We start from the raw sequence: 22,641 nt of genomic DNA, 5'->3' as shown, positions 1-22,641 counted from the left end.
GGATTGGGAGCGGTTGAGTCAGTCACAGTAAGTGTAGGTGAGTTCTGTCCATTTTGCATCAGTTGCTTCAACTGTCCTCGCAATAATGAAAGCATCTCATTATCATTGCCATCCGGGGTCATGCCTGCAGTTACAATGACATTGTGAGTACGGGAAGGTTTTGAAATATGAAACTTTCCTTTCCCTTTCTTGATTTTGTTGTAGTTAGGTGGAAGACCGATGAGGAGGTAGCACTGCTCAACATTGTGATTTGTGCGATGGCAGTTGGTGCAGTACTTGGTAGGAGCACTATTATTGGGGTGAGAAGGTCCAGCACCATTATTGTAGCGAGGAGTTCCAGATTTGTGAGCGAGGAGGGCAGATGCTTCAACCGGAAGTGGCAGTACGGGTTGTTTGAGCCTTTGTTCCTCCTGGTATGCCAAGTGGTAAGCTTCATCTAGGGATGGAAGCGGTTTTTGATTCAGTATTTGTGACTTGGTGATGTTGAATTCTGAGTTGAGAGCAGTCAGAAACATGAATATGTTGTCTTTGTAATTTGCTCTCTAAACAACTTGAAGCAAGAGTCATTACACTTTCCACAAGAACATCGAGGGACCGGTCGGAAGATGCTATATTCTTGGAGTAATGCATTATATTTCACAAAAAAGCTCATCTACGGACAGGGACCCTTGTGTGAGTGAACCAAGTTCTCGTTGAAGATGAGCTACCCGAGTGTCGTCTGGTTTTGTGAAACGTCGTTGCAGTGTTGTCCAGATTTCGTAAGCTGTGGCATTATCAGGAATGGATGCAGCAATATTTGGTTCAATGCACCGAAGCAGCCATGTGACGATCAGATTGTTGCATTTGTGCCAAAATTTGTAGTGAGGATCAGAACTCTCAGGTGTTGGAAGATCGCCCATAATATAAACTTCTTTGTCTCGAATAGAAAGTGCTCTTTGGACCTGTCGAGACCATGCAGAATAATTAGTAGAGTTGAGCAGCTGGGTTGTAAGCTGTATTTCTCCGGTCTCAGTTGGCAGAATCTTGTAGTGGAGAGGAATCGAGGAGGAAGATGATTCAGCATGAGAATCCCTGGTTATGGAGCCTTGAACAGCTCAAAGAGTTGTTCTGTTGTGATAGAAGCACCAGCCATGGGAGAAGAGAAATGCCCAGAAGTTAAGAGCAGAAAGAATAAAGTGAAGAAATTTAAATCAGAGTCTTTGATTTTCTCGGCCCAGGATCAGGAAGAACTGCCTAAGTCGTCTTCTTCTCCTGTTGTCGTCGCTACCAATGAAGTTGATGATAGCAGGCGGTTGGTGAAGCTGCAGAAGGAAGAGAGATGGATGAGGAGGTTCAACAGGCAGCGAGCTCGTGCATTGACGACGTCGTCCTCAGAGACGAAGCGCTGCGCCGCGGCCAGATTCTGGATGAAGGAGGCGAGGGTGGCGAGAGTCACCTCGTTCCAGTACCAGCACGTCAGATCTTCAAGGCTCAGGGATAGCCTAACCAAAGAGAAAGAGAAAGAGAGGTTGGAGAAGGCAGAACTGCAGAAGAGACCTTGAGGCTCTGATACCATGTTGAAGATAACAGGATTCAGAAAAAGAATTTTATTACAAGAAAAGTATGTCTTACATTATACAGAACCAGTCTATTTATACAGAAACAGTATTCATAGATTGACTGCTTCGATTACTCCATTAACAAGTTTCAATGGAAGCAGAGTTAATGCTCCCTTTGGTAACTGCATTACCAGGTTCCAATGGTGGAGTTAATATTGCATTACCATATTCCAATGGTGGAGTTAATGCTGTGAACGTTGCATTTTGACAGGTAGCAAATTTAGTTGAGAGATAATAATTATAATAATATTAAAGAGTGAATAATTATACACAAGAATAATGGGTGGAATATTCTAAAACAATTGAAGGAGGAGAAAAAATCCCTTTACACATGAGAAATATCAAAAGAGAACTATCTCATAATTTCATACGAGAATATGAGAATGTGAAATTTTGATTAATATTAAAATGTCTTTTATAAATTTTATTTGACATAAAATTTATTTGATGGGAAAATATAATATATTTGGCTAAAAAATATATGTGCATTATTTTTTAATAAAAATGGTAACAATATTGAAGTGTTTTTGATAAATTAAAGTAAGTTTAACAAAAAAGAGTATTTTTATATGATAATACATATATACAGTATTTTTAACTAAATTAAAATAAATATAATAAATAATATTTTAATAATTTTTAAGATAGAGCACTCTTTTTATTTTTGTCCAAAGTAAAATATTATTATGATTTGTATTTATTTTTATTTTTTTTTAATAATCTAGACGTTAAATGTTTGCTCGATTAATTTTAAAGATAGATAATTTTAATTTTTCTTCGAGTATTCTTATCAAATAAATTTGAAGTATAATTTATACAAATTAAAAAAATAAAATAATTATCACATTTGAGATTCAAATTTAACTTACTATACATATTTATTGATATTAGCCTTCTATTTCAATATGCAAATATCATTTTGTTTGTTTTTCTCTAATTACTAATATTTAGAGAGCATAATCATTATAATAATATTACATATTAAAATAGAAAAATTAGTATAATAATCTTAATAAGAGAGGTAATTTGTTTTTAATATTTATTTGTTAAAATCAATATTAATTTTAAAAAATAAAATTTATTTTTTCTAACTTTTTAAGAAGTAAAATTAGTAATAAAATTTTATACTCAAATTTTGATAATATTTTTTTTAATTAATAAAATCATTACATATTTAATCTTTAGATTTAAAGAGTTGTCTGCCGTTGATGTAGATCTAGCTTCATCTCAACCGTCCATTCAATTTCAATTTCAATTTCAATTCAAATGAGAATGTTACATGGAAATCACAATTTCGACTGAATACACACCAGAATATAAGATGCTTCTCCTTCTTCTTCAATCCTTCATCGCGCCAATTCCTCTCCATCTTTGCCATCGATCACTCAGAGGTAAAGGGGTTTTTCTTCCTCAGGTGATCATCCATCCATCTTCCCACTATCAATGCAATCGACTGAGGCATCTTCTTCCCTCATCCACCATCTATCGGAGCTTCAGCCACCACTGTCTATCGGGGTCAAGGGGTTCTTTTTCCTTGTCTATCCAATATCAAGGGGTCCATCGGAGAAGTCTAGGAGATTTCCTATTTTAATATCACACCGCTATAGAAACTCTATCATCTCTTCATCTACATCCATGCACATTAATCATTAATTGTCGATCATTGACACCTTCCACTAGAGCTGATCAAGGAAATGGGAATTCCCAACCTTATTATAACCCTAATTCCATCTCATAATTATTTATCAATAAATTTGATCCTAAAATTTATCGCACATCGGTTGCATTTCTCATGAGAAACGATCTGAATCATTCTGTAATTCTGTAGGTTGCATTAGTGTACAAAGAGATTTTGATAATATTATTTAATACAAAATGGTCTTTATTATATCTCCAATATTATTCGGGCACTACGCCTCATTAAAGATTAGATCATATGATGTTGGGCTTAGTTGTCCCGTTGATTTAGTCGGATGGTTTCGATCAACCTGACTCGTGCTCAGGTCATGCCAAGTATGACATGACCTTATGCCATATTAAGATTATTTCTACTTTTGGAAGGAGTCTAAATTTCTAACTTTATCTAAAATAGAAAATAATTTCGAAGACACTTAATCACCTATAAGAATAATAATAAAATAATTATATAATAATTTGAATCCAGTTTTCATCAAATTAAATTAAACAATCTATTGGACAATTATTGAATGGTAATTAATAAAAGGGAAAAAAAATCAAACAGACATGAAACAATATGCACGCCACAATTACTTAATCATCACAAAATCAACATGAAAATATAATCGAAAATATAATTTTTGGAAAAAAATGCAACATAAAATAATATTAGATGATATGAATAAATTAATTTCTTTCTTTTAATATTTGGAATGTGTCACACACAAAAAACATTAAAAGTGATGTAAATTAATTAGTTATGAATTTGTGTTGTGCGACCCCATACCAACTTATTATATATTTATTTATTAAAATTGTTTATTGAAGCCGGTGAATGGGCAAAGTAAATTAATTAATGACAACTTGATCATATTAATAAATGCGATTGAATTAATTAGGATAAGTAGGCACATGTATATTATTTATGGAATAAAATGTGTATGTTTAGTAGATATAAATAATAATATCAATGTTGATTGGTTTAAATTCTAGAATAAAATATTTATTATTTAAATAAGAGTATTTTTTTAATATCACCTAAGCGCCCTCTTTCATTTTTTTTATAAAAAAAATATTTGTGGAAATTAGTTACCCAAAGTCGATCCATTTAAATAGAGAGCACCCACGGCTTTAAACGGGCTTACATGATTCAAATGGGCTAAACTTTTATGAATATACCCGATCTGATTATTTTTATTAACTTCATTTGATTTGTAGGCATTGGCAGTTAAATGATTATCAATTGCTAACTATTAAAAAGGTATTTTAATTATTATAATTATCAGAAGAATATTTTTTTTTAAAAAAAAATCAAAGTAGTATATATATATATATATATATATATATATATATATATATATATATATATATATATATTTCATTCCAAAATATTTTTATTTTATTACCTTTGCAATATATATATATATATATAGATTTGATATACTGCGCGACGAAAAAAACGCGACCCCGTGCGCGATCGATCCACGCCGTCCACGCCCGATCGTGATCAACAGCAGCCGTCCAAAAATCGCGATTGCACAGTATTTCTCCTCGGACCTTCGCCGCTTCTCCGCCACTGTTCACCGCCGTCCGGCCACCTCCGACCGCCGGTCCGGGCCCGTTGGAACCGCAACTTGACGGCGGTCCGGCCCTGATTCGGCCGGAATCCAGCCGGATTCCGGCCGAAATCGCCGCCAGACACTGGCGGCCGGTTTCGGCCGAAATTCAGCCGGATTCTGACCGAATCGGGGTCGGAGTCCGGCCGCGGCGGTGACCGGACGGCGACGAACGACGGCGATGAACGGCGAAAGGTCGGGTGATCGCGCAGCGGGGCCGCGCGGGGGCGTCGGGCAGGATATCAGAGCTGTATATATATATATATATATATATATATAGGAAATTGATCTCCTGCGCTCCGCTCTCCTACGCTCCCCGTGCGCGAAGCAATCGAGACCGTCCGTTTCTCCGATCGACGCACAGTGTTTCTCCTCGGACGTTTGCTCCTTCACCGCAGCTGTTCATCGGCGTCCGGCCATCTCCGGCCACCGGACCGGCGCCGATGGATGCGCAACTCACCGGCACTGGGTCCGGTGGTCGGATTCCGGCCAAATTCGGCCGGACTCCGGCCGAATTCGGCCGGAATCGGCCAACAGCTACTGTTGGCCGATTCCGGCAATCACGGCCGGAGACCGGCCGCGGTCGACGCGCCCGGCGCCGGCGCGTCGACCGCAGCCGGTCTCCGGCCGTGATTCCGCCGGAATCCGGCCGATTTCCGGTGAAAGCGGTCGCCACCATGTTTGCCCTGTTTCGGCCGGAATTCCGGCCGGATTCCGACCCAATACGGCCGGAATCCGGTGCCGATGTGTGCGCCGTCGAGTTGCGCTTCCAACGAGTCCGGGATTGCGGCCAACGGTGATCGGACGACGAAGAACGGCGGCGATGAACGGAAGGAGGTCGACTGTCGCGCACGGCGTCGCGCGGCGTTCGTCGCGCGGCAGATCAGTTCTCTCTCTCTCTCTCTCTATATATATATATATATATATATATATATATATATATATATATATATATATATATATATATATATATATATATATATATATATATATATATACAGTTTTGCTATTATGGGCGCCTGTGTTTGAGCGTCCTCCTGCGCGCCTGCTCACGTGGCGCGCAGACGTGGCTTCTGCGTGGCTGTCTTCGTGCGTGGCAACGAAGTCGCAGCGGAATTTCGAAACCCAAAATGAAATAATCGCGCCTGCTCCACTCGTGAGCTAGGTTTTCCTCCGCATTCCTCTCTTCCTCGACTCCGCCGAAGACCCTCTTCTTCGACCGCCGACCCTCTTCTTCCTCCTACCCTCTTCGCAACTTGTGACCCTCTTCTTCCTCGACCGCCGCCGAAGACCCGAGTGAGCGCCGACTCCTCCGAACCCTTCACTTCGTTTGCGCCGACCCGCCGACCCTCTTCTTCCTCGCCGATCCTTTCTGCCAAGTTACCATCGGCTAGGGTTTTTCTCCCGCCGCCCGCGCTACTCGCCGATCCTCCTTTCTGCTGCTCGCCGATCCTTTCTGCCAAGCTCGGTGCGTCGTTCCCGTTCTATACCCAGTACCAGCCCGTCGGTGACAGCCGCGGCTTCCTCCTCTCTTGTCTCCGTTCCCAAGTTCGGTGCTGCCTTTGGATCGGAAGGCATCGTGCTTCATTTCGATTGGAAAGCAGCGACTACGAATCCTTTAGGTAAGGATTTGGACCTGGACTAATATTTGTTGTTTAGGTTAGATTGGTCCTTGTTTGTTTTGTGGAATGATTGCCTATTCTGTATTAATACTTGTTGTTCATATTAAATTGGTCTGAGTGTTCCGCATCATCGGAACACTTGTATTTGAGGGATTTGAATAGGGATGTTAGTGAACTTTTACTGCTTAAATAGGGGATTTATGGACCAAGATTGGATCTATTGATCCTAGGAATAGGTGGAGTTCAAGATTGATTCTTCTATCACATAATAGCTGTATTTGATTTTTTTTAAGCTATACTAATGTCAATTATTCAGACTCATCCAGGCGAGTAAACTTTTTAAGTGGCTAAATCTATTCTTAATCTCTCTTATTGATCCTTGTGCATGAATTAAATGTGTTAAAACATTATATATGCTGCTACAAATCTAGAAAATGGTCTCTCTTATATGATCCCTGTTTTGCAAATACAATCTTATCAGTATCATATAATATTGGCAATGGAGGTTTGTAAACCGGGAAACTGATTAACATGACAATGAACCTTGAGAATGACCTTGTATTTTCTGTGCAACCAAGATTATTAATTGTTCATGAATAATGCTGTATATTATGGTGATATAAACATTGCGATTAGGAAGGTATTTTTCTTCAATTTAAGTTTTGCATCAGTTTCAGTTGGATTTTCAAAATGTCTTTTGCATGTACTTGCTTCGAGTTGGTGCTAACAGTTAATAATATTTAATGTAGATTGAGAAAATGATGTGAGCAACAATACTCCGAAAGAATTACTTGCTTACAGTTTGAACCTTTTTTCTTTAGCATTATGTACCTTTGATGCTTTATGCAATACTAATTGATCCGAAAACTTTTTAGGATATTACCATGAAGATCATATCCTTTTCTCAGCAGGGGCCAAAAGCTATTTGTATTTTATTTTTTTGTAGTAATATTCTACAGCATTTCCTGAACGGTACAATGGAGCATGCTCATTTCCTTTTCTTTATAGAAATATGATACAATGTAATTTATACTTCTATTTATGTTGCTAACCTTATTCATGTTTTTCCTCATTAATCTCATTTATACGTGTTGTCACAGGTATAAGTGTTCTCCAAACTTATACACGTAAGAATGGTAAGTCATTTCATTTTAATTTTGACTTAATATCTTGGTTATATAATAATTTGAATGTATTTTTTGATTTAGGGAAAAACATATGTTGTTTTTGTTGGACGTCAACCGGGGGTATATGACACTTGGCTAGAAGCATCTCACCAAGTTAATGGCTTTAAGGGCGCTATACACCAGTCCTTTAAGAGTAGAGAGGAGGCAGAAAAAGCGTTTCAACTAAATGTCAATAAAATTTCTACCCCCACTTCTGTTACATCCACTCAGAACCAAGTTTCTAATACAACTTCAGCTTCAGTATCAAGTTCGTCTTCAAAGAGAAAAATGTTGCGATCAGAAAAATTATCTAAGATGAAAGAAGCTTTGGAAGCTTTGGAAGAAATAAAACAACAAATAGAGGCTCTCCAATTTAGTGATGATGAAGATTAGAGCAAATAGTTTCTGGATTAGCGTGTCAGATATTGTATCTTGATGATGATGATGTTTGTGGATTATGGACTGGTTTAATGTTTTGTAGCATCTGATATTAATTTGAACTAGCAAATATTATAGAGCTCCTTATGTTGTTTGGTGTTTGCAATGCTCTCTAATATCTTATATAATAATTGTACTGACTGTTAAACATTGATGAATGGAAATGATAGATTAATTAAACACTGTGTGTTGATATGGCATGAACCAATCGGATATAAGTTTAATTTCTTAGGTGATCTTATTACAAAAATATCCCAGGATCTTTATTTAGTTACCTATCTTATGATGTTGATGATGTTTTAAAATGCAGATATATATGACAGGAAAAATTCAGAATGGATCAATAGTCTCTAAACCTCTGAAACCTAAGAAGTTTGATCAATTTATAGTGGCAGAGGGAATCCACAATTGTTTTTAGTAATTTGTTCATATTCTGTCCTTACAGATTTTAGAGAACTCGACAAGCTGATATTTAGGTGGTGCGGCATAAAATGCATATAAATCTCCCCCGCCATGCTCTCTCCTTCTCTTTTGTGATATGCTAGTTTCAGATTAAGTAATTGATCACCATTAGCTGATGTTTTAGCTAATGTATCCTTAGTATAAAATCCATCACAAAAGCAATCATTGAGAATCCAGCTCCAAAGAGAAATAGGTTGCAATCTATGTATCCAGTATTTTAGAAGAAAATAAAGAATTTTTAAGAAAGAAAAATATAACCAACACAACACACTCATTTGTGCATCAAAACAATTAAAACATGAACATCAAACATGATTTAAAATGCCCATCTTTCTTTACAACTTAAAACTTAAAACTTCACTTTCAAACACCATGCTACGAGTTTCTTTACAACACATGATTTAAAATGCAAAGGAACTAAAACATGCATGCTACCAGTTTCTTTACAACTTAAAACTTCAGGGAAAGCCACCTGTAAGCAATGAAACATCAAGCACCCAGCCTGTAAGCAAAACAAAAACTCAGCAGTTCCATAAGGAAAGCCGACACCTCATCCCAGTCTGTAAGCAATGAAACATCCTACAAGAATACCCTCATCAGCCTTAGCGAAAAATTTACCTAAGTGATCTTTAGTGTTTAGAATGTATACCTTGCACCCAAACACTCTAATATGTTTGATTGTTGGAGGTTTACCAAATCATAGTTCATGTGGTGTCTTGTTTAAAAATCTGTGTATTAGAGTTCGATTTTGCACATAACAAGCCGTGTTTATTGCTTCAGCCCAAAGATAGCTAGGATGAGAATATTCATTTAGCATACTTCGAGCTGCCTCTAAAACTCTAAAACTCTATTTTTTCTCTCAACAACTCCATTTTGTTGAGGTGTCCTAGGGGTAGAGAATTCATGTTTATATCCTTTTTCAATACAATATCGTGTAAATTTGTCATTTTTGAATTCACCTCCATGATCACTTCTTATCCTATTTATTTTGTGATTCTTTTCATTTTCTACTCTTTTACAAAAAGCAATCAAGGTATCTAAGGTTTGATCCTTATGTTTCAAGAAAAAACACCCATGTATATCTAGTGTAATCATCAACTATCACAAAATAATATCTACTACCATTTAAGGATGCATATCTACTGCTATCAAACAAATCCATGTGAATAAGCTCTAATGCATTTGAAGTACTCATGATACTTTTACCTTTGTGGATAGCTTTGGTTTGCTTACCCATTTGACATGCATCGCATAACTTATCCTTTTGAAATTTTAACTTTGGCAAACCTTGCACCAACTCTCCTCTAGATAACTTTCTGATGTTCCTCATGTTGGTGTGAGCAAGTCTCCGATGCCAAAGCCAAGTCTCTTCTTCTTTTGACATGAAACACTTAGCAAACACGTTAGTAGCACCAAATAGCTTGACTTGATAAATGTTTTCTTTTCTATGACCTATAAGCATGGTGGTGTTCAGTTCATTATGTTTAATTAAACATTGGGATGAGTTAAACTCAACCCTATATCCTGAATCACATAATTGACTAACGCTTAGAAGATTGAAAGTTATGCCTTTCACTAATAAAACATTCTTAATCATAAATTGTTCAAAAATTTTAATATCTCCTATTCCTATAACCTTAAGCTCACCACTATTACCAAATGATACGGTACCTTTGTTCTTGTTCTTTAGTGATGAAAATTTTGATGAGTCTCCCGTCATGTGCCTAGAGCATCCGCTATCTACGAACCATATGATTGGATGCTCCCCCTTGGCACATGCCTGCTCAAGCACGATAAACTAAATATTTTGGAACCCAAATCTTGGGTCCAGTAGCATCAACAACATATTGCTTGGGTACCCAAATTGCACAGTTTTAACTTTTGAAACAACATTTCTACTGGTCAAAGACATGAAGTTCATTTCCTTTTGTTTTGGTTTATATCCTAAACCAGCCTTGTTATAAACAGCCCTTTGAGCTCCTAAAATCATGTCTAAGTATTTGGAGCTTGATGTAAACTTTTCTAATGTCTTTCTAAGATCATCTACTTGCATTTTCAAAGATGCATTCTCATTTTCAAGTTCATGTACTGAAGTATGACTATTTTCATGATGCAAACAATAGTCACATGATGATGTATTTTCATGTTCAAGCATTTTCAACTCATTTTGCAGTTTTTTAATCTTACTTTTGGATTTTGACAAAGCATTAGTCAAACATGCAATGGTAGCATACATCTTTTCAAGCTTGGGAGAAGTTACCTCGTCATCACTAGATGATGACTCACTTGATGAATCCTCATCTTGACTTCCTTCACCTTCACTGCTCTCTACATTGTTCAATGCCATAAGTGCCACGTGTCTTGCCTTTTTCTCTACTTCTTCCTCTGATGAGCTTGAAGAGGAATCATCCCAAGTGGCTTTTAAGGCCTTCTTCTTCTTCTTAAGTTTGTCTTCTTGCTTCTTCACTTCTGGGCAATCGTTCTTGACGTGTCCCCTTTTATGGCATTCATAGCACACCACATCAGTTTTAAACTTAAAATTTTCATGAAATTTACCTCTTCTATTGTTATCCGTCAACATCCTTTTCACATCGTTCTTGTTGAATCTTCGTGATCTTCTCATCATTTTCCTTACGAAATTTGCCATTTCGCTTGATGAGCTCTCCTCCTCGCTATCACTTCCATGATTTGATTCGGATGAAGTTTCTTCCTTCCTTTCCTTTTTCTTCTCCTTCCCCTTTTTCTTGCTCTTTTCACGTGCAACCAAAGCTATACCCTTCTCCTTATGACTTGCATTAGCTTGTTCATGCAGTTCAAGTTCACAAAATAATTCATCTAGTTTAACAGTTGATAAATCCCTTGAAATTTTGTAGGCATCCACCATGGATGACCACAATGAATCTCTAGGGAAAGATTTCAAGGCATACCTGATGAGATCTCTATTTTCTAACCTTTCTCCGATGGCATGAAGTCCATTTAGTAGTTCTTTGAACCTTCCGTGAAGTTGACTCACAGTTTCACCTTCCTTCATCAAGAAGTTCTGCATTTGGTTGATGAGGAGGTCTCGCTTTGCAACTCTTGAGTCTTTGGTGCCCTCGTTAAGCTCAATCAACTTATCCCACAACTCCTTTGCACTTCTAAATGGACCAACTTTAATCAACTGCTCAAAGCTCAATCCACACTGCATGGTAACCACCGCCTTGGCATTTGCTTGCGACTTCCATTTTTGATCAGCGGACCATCGTGAGGACTCTAGTACTCTTCCATTTTCATCGGTTGGTTCAGAGAAGCCCTCAGTTACGGAGAACCACATATCTACTTCAGTTCTCAAGTAATACTCCATGTGGCTCTTCCAATAGGTGAAGTTGCTTCCCTCAAAGTATGGTGGTCGTGTAGTACTATGACCTTCCTTCAGCGACATCTTGTAGTTCTTAGCTTGGCTCCTTTGGATGTGAATCCTCCGAAGCAACCTTGCTCTGATACCACTTGTAAGGACCTTGTGAGCTAGAAGGGGGGTTGAATAGCTCTACTTGAACAATTGCTTGAACTTTTGTCGATGAAGAAATTACTTGCTACACAACCTCTCAACTCAACAATGCTAACAAGAAGGATTTACTTGGTATCCGCCTCCTTGAGGCGACTAATCCAAGGGTCTTCACTCAGCTCACTCTTCCACTATATCCTCTCCTTCTCGGACAAACCCCGAAGGCGGAGAAACCTTCTTACAACAGATTACAAGTTGTATACAAACAACCAAGCAACACAAAGAAGAAGAAGTGAAGAGATGTTACACAATGTGATGAGAATGCTTCTTCTTCTTCAAGAGGTTGCTCCAAGCTTTGTAGATGAACACCAACTGATTTCTTGATCACTAGAGCACAAGCACTTGGAGCATAAACAGTATTGGTATCTTCTTCCACGAAGAGCTTTCACCATTTAAACCAATTCAATTTTTAAGTCATCAGTCGACTGGTTTTACCATGCCAGTCGACTGATTTGGTCAATGTCAGAAAACGACCACTGAACTGCTGAAGTCACGCCTGATTCTGTCAAAATTTTAAATCCCAGTCGACTGACTTTTTCCTATCAGTCAACTATTGTGCTATCAGTCGACTGATGTGAATGATCAGTCGAGTCATTTTACCTTCTGTTTGCTTCCGAAACAGAGATAGTCGACTGATGCAAAAATCCAGTCGAGTCTATCAATGTTAGTCGACTGATGTGGAGATCCAGTCGAGTCGATTCTCTTCTGTTTGCTCTCGAAACAACTTCAGTCGACTGACTTTGATAATCAGTCGACTGATCAGAGAAACTCACTCGATTGGCGTGACTTTCAGTCGACTAAGACAGAGTATCAGGCGTAGTATTCTAGTATCAGTCGACTGGTCCTACCATACCAGTCGACTGAGACCAGGATTGAGTGGCTGAAATAAAGTCTTACCGAGTTCTTTCCTCGCTTGATCAAGATTCTGGTCGTCGACCTTCTTGATCTTCATTTGCCTTACATCGTAAGGGCTTTCCCGTGCCAAGAGCTCGCTCCTCGACCCTCTTGGACTTCCCTTTTGCCTTACGTCTGATCTTCTCACCCGCAAGGACTTTCCACCATTTGCCTTACCCCGTAAGGACTTTATCATGCCAAGAGCTCGCTCCTCGACCCTCTTGGACTTTCCTTTTGCATTTGCCTTACCCGTAAGGACTTTCCTGCACACTTGCCTTACCCTGTAAGGACTTTCCTGCACACTTGACGCACAAGTTAGATTTCTCATCTTGTGCTCTAAAGTTTATTGATGTCAAACATCAAAATATATGATTGCTTATGGGCATGATTGCAACAACAAACCACATCACTTTTAAATTTGGAATTTTTTTAGAGATTTACCTCTCCTTTTTTCTTGTGCTTTTCATCTGCAACCAAAGCTATACCTTTCTCCTTATGACTTGCATTAGCTTGTTCATGCAATTCAAGTTCACAAAATAATTCATCTAATTTAACAATTGATAAGTCCCTTGAAACTTTGTAGGCATCCACTATGGATGACCACAATGAATCTCTAGGAAAAGATTTCAAGGCATACCTAATGAGATCTCTATTCTCTAACCTTTCTTTCATGGCATGAAGTCTATTTAACAGTTTTTTGAACCTTCCGTGAAGTTGACTCACTGTTTCACCTTCATTCATTATGAAATTCTGCATTTGGTTGACGAGAAGGTCCCTTTTTGCAATTCTAGAATCCTTGGTGTCCTTGTTGAGTTCAATCAACTTATCCCACAGTTCTTTGGTACTTTTGAATGGACCGGCCTTAATCCATTGCTCTGAGCTTAGTCCACATTATAAATCACAGCTTTGGCATTTGCTTGTGACTTCCATTTTTGATCAGCGGATCATTGTGTAGATTCTAATACTTTTCGATTTTCATCTGTTGGCTTAGAGAAGCCCTCAGTTATTGAGAACCACATATTTATTTCAGTTCTTAGGTAGTACTCCATGCGACTCTTCCAGTATGCGAAGTTGCTTCCCTCAAAGTACGGTGGCCGTGTAGTGGTGTGACCTTCTTTTAATGATATTTTATTGTTCTAAGCTTGGCTCCCTTGGATATAAGTCCTCCGAAGTGACCTTGCTCTGATACCACTTGTTAGGACCTTGTGAGCTAGAATGGGGGGTTGAATAGCTCAAATTGTTTAGTTTTGAACTAGGACAGCGGAAACTTTTTGTGAACCAACAACACCACACATACAATGCTAAATCGGATGATTGTACTTGGTATCTGCCTCCTTGAGACGACTAATCCAAGGATCTACTCTCAGCTCACAACTTCCACTAAACTTTCTCCTTCTCAGACAAATCTCGAAGGTGAAGAAACCTTCTTACAGTAGGATTACAATAGCTTGTAAGCGAAGGCAGAAAATACAAAGAAGAAGAAGAGAAGTTTTACAATGATCTTGAGAGTTTTACTTCTTCTTCTTCTAGAAATTGCTCTAAGTTGTGTAGTTGAAGATTAGATGGCTTCTTCAGCACTTTAGCAAGAAATCTTGGAGCAAAAGTACATGAATTGTACCCAACAACGGCTAACTCTCACCATTTAAACTTGTTCAACTTTTCTTCAGATCAATCGACTGATTTCTCATATCACTCCACTGATTTGATCAACAATCAAATAACGACTTCTGAACTTTCTAAAATGGTGTATGATTTTATCGATTTTTAAATGTCAGTCGAATGATTTTATATATCAGTCTACTGATATGGATAGTTGAGTCACCAATTAAATTAATTCTATTTTATTTGCTTCCGAAATAGAATCAGTCGAGTGATGTGGTGAATCAGTCAAATCGATTCTCTTCTGTTTGCTTCCAAAATAGAGTCCGTTGACTGATGTGGTAAATTAGTTGAATCGATTCTCTTCTGTTTACTTCTAAAATAGAATCAATTGACTGATGTGGTGAATCAGTCGAATCGATTCTCTTTTGTTTGCTTCTAAAATAAAATCAATCCACTGATGTGGGAAATTAGTCGAATCGATCCTCAAATCAATCCGACTGACATGGTGATCAGTCGACTGATACAAAGAATCAAAGCTAAATAATAGTATCAGTTGATTACTTATTCCCTTCTAATTGACTGATACCAATATCAGTCCATTGGATATCATTATCAATCGACTGATGGAAGTTTTTACTAAATGAAAATTATCGCTAAATTACCTCCACTCAATTTTTCTTCTCTTACCAAGAATCTAGTCATTGATCTTCTTGGATTTCTTCTCTTGTCAAGAATCTGGTCATCGACCTACTTGGACTTCATTTGCCTCACATCAAATCTTCTGACCTGTAATGACTTTCTCTTGTCAAAAATTTATTTCTCGACTTTTTTAGACTTCTCTTTGTCTTACATCTGACCTTCTTGCCTGTAAGAACGTTCTTGGACATTTGATGCACAAGTAAGATTTCTTATACTTTGCTCTAAGCTTTACTGATATCAATCATCAAAACTATAACTCATGAACATGATTACATCAACAGATGTTAGTGATATTTTTTAGAATTAATAATATTTTTTGACAGTGCCGTTTATTTCTCTAGCTCCGAATATTCTTTAAAATTAATAGGTTTTAGAAGATTAATTTTTGAAGTTCGTAGTTGATTAATAAAATCAATACAGTTTACAAGATAATCACTATCTCATCCAATGTCACTAAGTGCTTACATTGCTCAAAGATCTCAAATTTCTTGAACAAGATTAAAGTCTTTAATTTAAGTTGTTTGAAATCTCTTTTTATATTAAACTATTAGTTTTATTGCATGAGAGGAGTGAAGCTCGTAAACATCTTAAGGTCGGAATTGTAAGAGATTTGCCTCAATACGTCTTGAAAAGGGATTGTTTCTAATGGAATCTTGCAGGGTGACTGATCAAATGAGTCAGAGGTTATGGATCAAGAGTAGAATCTTCAAAAGAGGTTAAATATCATTGTTGGCATGCATGTTATTTGTTTTTATTTATTATTTTTCTATGTATACTCTTGACCTAAACAAGCACACATGCATGCACACTGTTGAGCATGTAGCATCTTTATTGTTTCTATATATAATGTACACAAGGATTTGTGATTACAGAGCATTGACTGTGCAGTGTGCAACCTTAATTCCCTCTCGTGGGACAGAAGAACCAACCCATCAGATTCTAACAAGTCTCATTGCTCACTTTGAGGCACCTTTCCAACTTTCAAGCCTTCACGCAATTATAATTTATAATACATAATTGTGGTTAACTCTTGAAGATGCACTTCATGATTCCACCCTACAAATACAACTAAGAGTTGGCAAGAAAACTAATTATATTCTCAACCTACATGCGAATTCATAGGGCACATCCTTGCTAGGCTAGAAAACTCAATGTTATACTTGTAGTTTTTCTCCAACTCTATCACCAAATCCAAGAAGAAACATTGGGTTTGAACACTCCAGCAAGAAAGATGAGATCTTTGTAAGATATTTATGAAAATAATAAATTTGTCTTTTTAGTAGAACTTCAAATTTCAAGTAGTTAAAAAAGATGCATGGACAAATTAAAGTCTTGGATAAAAAGATGAAGATAATAAAAAAAGACATGAGATCTTATATACATCCCAAGGATGAAGTTGTCATTGGCTTAAAGTGGATTGACAAAATCAAATTTCCAAATGATCTTTATTGCAATTAAAGTGTATTCTCAACAACCACATGCAGAGTTCAATAAAAGTTTTACTCTAGTTGTTAGATTAGAGATTTGGCATGATTATTCTTGTGTTTGCTCCCCAACTTGAGCTAGAAGTGTATCGATTTAATGTTAAAGTTGTGTTTTTAAATGGAGAGCTTAGCTAGAAGTCTATCAATTTATTGTTAAAGTTGTATTTTTAAATGGAGAGCTTGGAAAACACTTGTATATTGAGAAACCATAATTCTATCAAGGTTAAGGTCAAGAAGACAAGACAAACAGCTTTGAAAAACTCTATATAGCAAGGTTGATCAATACTTCTACACTAATGGTTTTCAAAGATGCACAAGTGAGAATTTTCTTTATGTGAAGAAGGGAGGAATAAAAGAATTTCTCATTATTTGCTTCTATGTTAATGGTTTTATACTATTTATATGAATACTAATATAAAGATGACAAAATATTTTAAACACAAAATGATGAAAGATTTTGAGATAAGAGATTAAGCTTTCATTAGTAGTCAAGTGAAGAATTCCAAGGGAGTCATTGTCATTACTCAAAAGAAGTGTATTGGATACATCTTTCATGAAGTTTAAATTGGACCGAGTGTAAGCATGCACCAATGGCCTTAAATAAGAATTAAAGAACATGATGGTACAATAAAGATTGACCTAATTAAGAATTCAAAAGTTAAGCAAGTTCTCTGATCTACCTCACAAATACATGACTAAATTTTATACATGGACTGTGGTTTATTTTTCAAGGTTCTTAAATGAACAAAGTAATTTTTATCTAGATAATATTTAATGAGGTACAAAGAAGTAAGGAATAAAATATGGGAAAGAAGACAACACAACATCACCTTGATTGGTTACATTAAAAGTGATTTAATTGATTGTTGGATGATATAAAGAGCACATTGAGTATATCTATTTTATCTTGGTTCAAACATAGACTAAGAAAAGTTCTTTCTGATTCTTGGTCAGGAACAATAACACTTAACAAACAATTTATGATGGTAACATGTCTACCATTATAACCACTAAAAATTCTTTATTGAACTAATGTATTATTTCATTAAGAGACTTAGTCAACTGAAGAGAAATTCACACGCTATCAACACAAGACACACAAGTGAGCAATAAATATATTTTTCTTCCAATTTATGACAATTGAAACGTTTAACCTATGTAAGGTTATGTAATCATGCATGCAATATATATATATATATAAGTGCAATGAATTAACGGCAATAGGATAGTTCGTTTTTTTAAAAAAATCAACTTAAGCATGATTCTTGCCGTACCAACCAATAATTCTTTAAACTCACAAGTGCTACCTCACATCCTCCGACAATTAATTATAAGTTTCCTCCAAAAGCCTAAATAATAAAACCAATAAGGCCCCCGAGCATGGTGCGGTGGTAAATATTGATACAATGATCTCGATCTAATCAAGGTTGATCAAGTTCGAATTGACTCAAGTAGGATTTCAATATTTGATCAATATGTTTATTAGACGTCAAGTAGGTTATATTTAATGGTGGAAAAGTTTAAGTGAGTCAATAGTTGACAGAACACTTGACGGTCGAAAATTCAATAGAGAGTTAATATGAGATGAGAAGTTCAAGTGAATCACAGTTGATCGGACATTTGACATGCGAAGGAAAATCCAAGTATGTCATGGAGGATCAGACACTTGACATAAGAAGTGAAGTACATGTTGGGATAGCATTCGGTTGTTAGAAAGTAACAATCGATTATTAAACTCTAAAATCCTGAATTCGAGGTTTGAGGGAGTAAAGGGGGTTTGCTGGAACCTAGTAATTAATTGTTGATACTGTTAGGCAGAAATTAGCCCAAGCAACATCCTTTAAAAGAGGGTTACGAGATGATTTGAAGCAACCATTTCTTGAGGAGTTGAAGATGAAGTGCTACTATATTTTCCACCATCAAGAAGCAATCCAAAGCGATAAACAAACATCCAAAGTAAAAATTTTTAATTGTAAAGTATTTTTACTTTTATTTCTATTTGTATCTTATATTCTTGTTGTGTTATTTTATAATTACAGATTTGTAAGAGGCTTTTTCATTTCCGAAAGGTATTCGAGAATGAGAAGAATTAGCGGTGGTAGTCGTTAGGACTAGACCTTGGACGTAGTCACATTGGAAGGTAATGAATCAAGTAAAACGATTGTGTTTGCATTATAGTACATTGAATTGCTTTCAAGTGTTTGTTGCACAATCTATCAATGTGAATGAAGCTATTCATTCCCTCTAACTCATACCGGTCCTAATAGTAAAAGGCAAGCATGATTCTACAATAAGGGTTTGAATCTCACTATAGCCGTCAATTTGGGTTAGGCCCACCGGGTTGGCCCGCCCCGCCAAGTAATTAAGGCGGATTAGGTTACAATTTTATCAACCCATTTTAAGATGGGTTTAGATGGGTTGGCCTACCTAGGCCCGCGACCCACGTGGGTTGGCCCGCGCGAGCTTGGGTTGGCCCGAGAAAATTTATTTATTTATTTTAAAATTTAAAATTAAAGTAGAAAACTCAATAAATTAGTGGGTTTGATCCATTTAAATTATAATCAAGTTTAAAAATTACAATTCAAACTTAAAAATTTCAACTTAATCAATTTAAATTATAATTCAAACTTAAAATTTTTAATATTTTTTATATTTTTTAACAGGTCCGTGGGTTGGCCCGCCTAACCCGTGGTCCGTCTTGAATTGGGTTGGGTTGAAGATTTTTTAACCCGCTAAGTTGGTGGGTCGATCCGCCCCACCCCGCCATATGATGGGTCTGCCATGGGTTAGTCCGCCTCATTATGGATTGACCCGTTTGACAGCTCTAAATCTCACGTTGGGCATTTCCAAATGCCTGTGGAGTTCAATTCACTAGTGACGCTGGAGTGTCATATCACAATTGACTTGCATTTTTTGGATTTACCTGGTGGTTAATACGTGAGACCAAGCCATTCATCTTCAGATTATTCAGATGATAAAACCTAGATACCTGAATTAAAATAATAATAATAATAATAATACCAACTACCCCTATTAATGTATAGATTAAGCCCAAATGCAAGAGGCATGCATGCCTATTATATTCCACATGCAGCTTGCATCTCTTTTAGAGGGCATGCATGGGACAAGTTGGTGGACACGAGAGATACCCACAACCAATTCCACATATTCTTTTTCACTCGAGCAATTAGGCAGTACCTTCATTTCATCTCCTCATACAATTAGGCTGTACCTTCACTCATCTCCTTAGCAATTAGGCAGTACCTTCATTCATCTCCTCAGACAATTAGGCAGTACCTTCATTCATCTCCTCTGGTTCCTTAAACTAATCTTTTATTTGAGCTTTCTCATCGTATGCTTCACATGCATATAAAATACACCCACATTGAATATTAGCTGAGGACTTAATGCAGTTCAGTGGGGAGCTCGTATGAGACGTGGCTCATTCTTAGCTGCAAGTTCTCATGCCCGAGATGCTTAAACAATTGGGATGATTAACTAAGGAGGGAGACTCGTGTCTGCGTGTCATGTTCCGAGAGCTTTAATTTATACCTTGAAAAGTGGCCAATATCTGATGCTCTAGCCTTCAGTTGCCAATATAATATCTGATCGACAGGTGCCCCCAACTGGCTTCAATATAATTGCTTCGTCCTAATTAATAAATAAATATATATATATATATATATAGTACGTACTCTGAGAGAGAGCCAAGGGAGTTTGCTATCATCACCAGCACATGGAATGCACAGAAGAGAAACATTATTATTATTTTTATTATTTTATATATATTTATATACTTGACTTGCATCAATCAAATCTGCAACACCTGCATATCATGATTGGCAATTGATTTAATTTCGATGGCGAATGTGTGTATATCTGTGACCAAAATTTTACAGCTCGTCGCTGTTGCGATGGACACTTTCAGTAGTGTTTATATATATATATATATATATGTATGGTTTTTGAGGCTGAAGTTGAACAGTCGCAGGTTTAGGGAGGCCATGATCGTTGCTCGGTGGCTGTCAAGCATGTCCATCCTGTGCTTCACGGACGGAGATTGCACCACTTATTCAATCATATATGCAATTATATTATATATATATAATATAATGCACACTAGTGTAAAATATGATTCAGTACTGCATCACGAGGAGAAGAATGAAGTAGAGTGGTCCTCCCCCTATAACCTGATGGTTAACGTGGAAATATCTAAGAGAGAAGAGAATCTTTGGGAAGATATCTATTAAAAAGTGACAAAGACTGCTTGCTGGCTGATGATGCTAGCTAGCTGCCCCAAAGCTGAAACGAATTACTTTAAAAGATGATGGAGTACTACTCTGATCGATCGAGCTCGAGTTATGTAGTGAGTTTGGCTTGTTGTCTTCTCGATTAGTTATACGTGGTGGAGGTTACGTACCATGATATGGAGCAAGGGCCTCAAATTCAATGTGTACAGTCCTCGATTGAAAATAAAAATACAAAAAAACAAAAACTCAACTATCCATTAATTAAATATCTTTGATGCCCTACGACTGCTCATTATATATTGTGATATACTAGATATATATTGTTGCAATCTATCATGTTTGAAAAAAAAGAACATTCAATGCTCGAGTACTATGTAGTGAGTTTGGCTTAGCTTGTTGTCTTCTCAATTAATTAACTAGTATGTACATGGTAGAGGTACAGTGGTATATGTACAACATCTGATTGAAAAGAAAATAAAAAAATAAATAAAAACTCAATCATTAAATATGTAATTTATTTTATATTTTATGTTTTATTACTATGCCTAAATTCACCTCATATGCATTTCTCTACACGTGAATTTACTCATTGCCCTCACATATATATGTTTCCCGTATGAGAGCGAGGTTAATTGCCTCTTGTTTTGTGTTTCGACTTTTTGAGGTAGAAGATCTATTGAAAAGTTAAACTAGATTTAACTTGGATAGTACTAATGAAGCCCTTGATCCAAAGAAGAACAATTAATTGGTCTAGTTTCAAAGAATCAAAGTCATTAATGCAATTCTCTAGGAGATTAATTTGTGCTATTGAGATTCAAAGATGAAACACTATAAAATATGTTTAATATAACCATGATGTTAAGTGTGCATGGAGAAAAAAAAGTAGTATCCTTTCTTTAATTTACATTTATTTGCGAGCACTCGCATCACATTATTTTCAACAAAGTGATACAATTAAAGCTTGAATGATGACTACTAGCATATTTTAAGTTCAACATCTATAAAACTTAAAGCATCTAAATGAATGCTTTACTAAGATGCCAAAATATTTGGGAGATTATTGATAGAGGGTGACAATTGTGGAGCTAAGGAAGAAGGACGTACAATAAGGTTCTTTTCCTTATCTTTCAAAGCCGGGGTGTGGTCCTAGCTAGTCAAGAAGGTTGTTGATGCCTTAATTCCATACAAGTATAAAATATTCTTCAAAAATTAATATAAAAGAGACAAGAAGATGAATAGATGAATAGGGTTCTTCTTCTTGGGAGGCAAATTTAAAACTTTGAAAATGAAAGAGTTTGAATTTATATTGGACTATCGCACAAGGATGTTGGCTAGAAAAATGATGAGGAACTTGAGTATAGCCAATGGTGGAGAAGATCCTAGCTACGATTCTAAATTTGATTATATTGTGTGATTATAGAAATAAATAAAGATGTGAAGAACATGGACTCTCTTTGAGCTCATAAGACTAGAATACTAAAGAAAAAGAAAGAACCACTTGGAAACCAAGTTCTACATCAATGATAAGACGAAAGAATAAAATAGAGAAAGTATCTAAGGAGGTCATGGTCATGGTAGTGATCATGAAA

At 36.6% G+C, this 22,641-nt stretch overlaps 1 protein-coding gene and 1 pseudogene across 1 annotated transcript; both read right to left on the bottom strand.

Annotated features, from left to right (window-relative positions):
• Positions 1 to 899, bottom strand: part of LOC141812720 (peroxisome biogenesis protein 5-like) — an 8,045-nt pseudogene extending 7,146 nt beyond the window's left edge.
• Positions 900 to 10,377: 9,478 nt separating this feature from the next.
• Positions 10,378 to 12,000, bottom strand: LOC141812719 (uncharacterized). Its single transcript, XM_074700728.1, has 2 exons — positions 11,507 to 12,000; positions 10,378 to 11,368 (listed from the first exon to the last, which is right to left on the bottom strand). The coding sequence occupies exons 1-2, from the start codon at positions 11,998 to 12,000 to the stop codon at positions 10,378 to 10,380; spliced, it is 1,485 nt and encodes a 494-aa protein (XP_074556829.1).
• Positions 12,001 to 22,641: the final 10,641 nt, after the last annotated feature.

Source organism: Curcuma longa, chromosome 19 (genome assembly GCF_044706935.1).
Source record: "Curcuma longa cultivar G26 ecotype Majalengka, Jawa Barat chromosome 19, ITB_CL_G26_1.1, whole genome shotgun sequence".
In the NCBI taxonomy this organism is placed as follows: Eukaryota; Viridiplantae; Streptophyta; class Magnoliopsida; order Zingiberales; family Zingiberaceae; genus Curcuma; species Curcuma longa.
The sequence above is the reverse complement of the archived record's forward strand: the minus strand, read 5'-3'. Positions and strand labels throughout refer to the sequence as shown.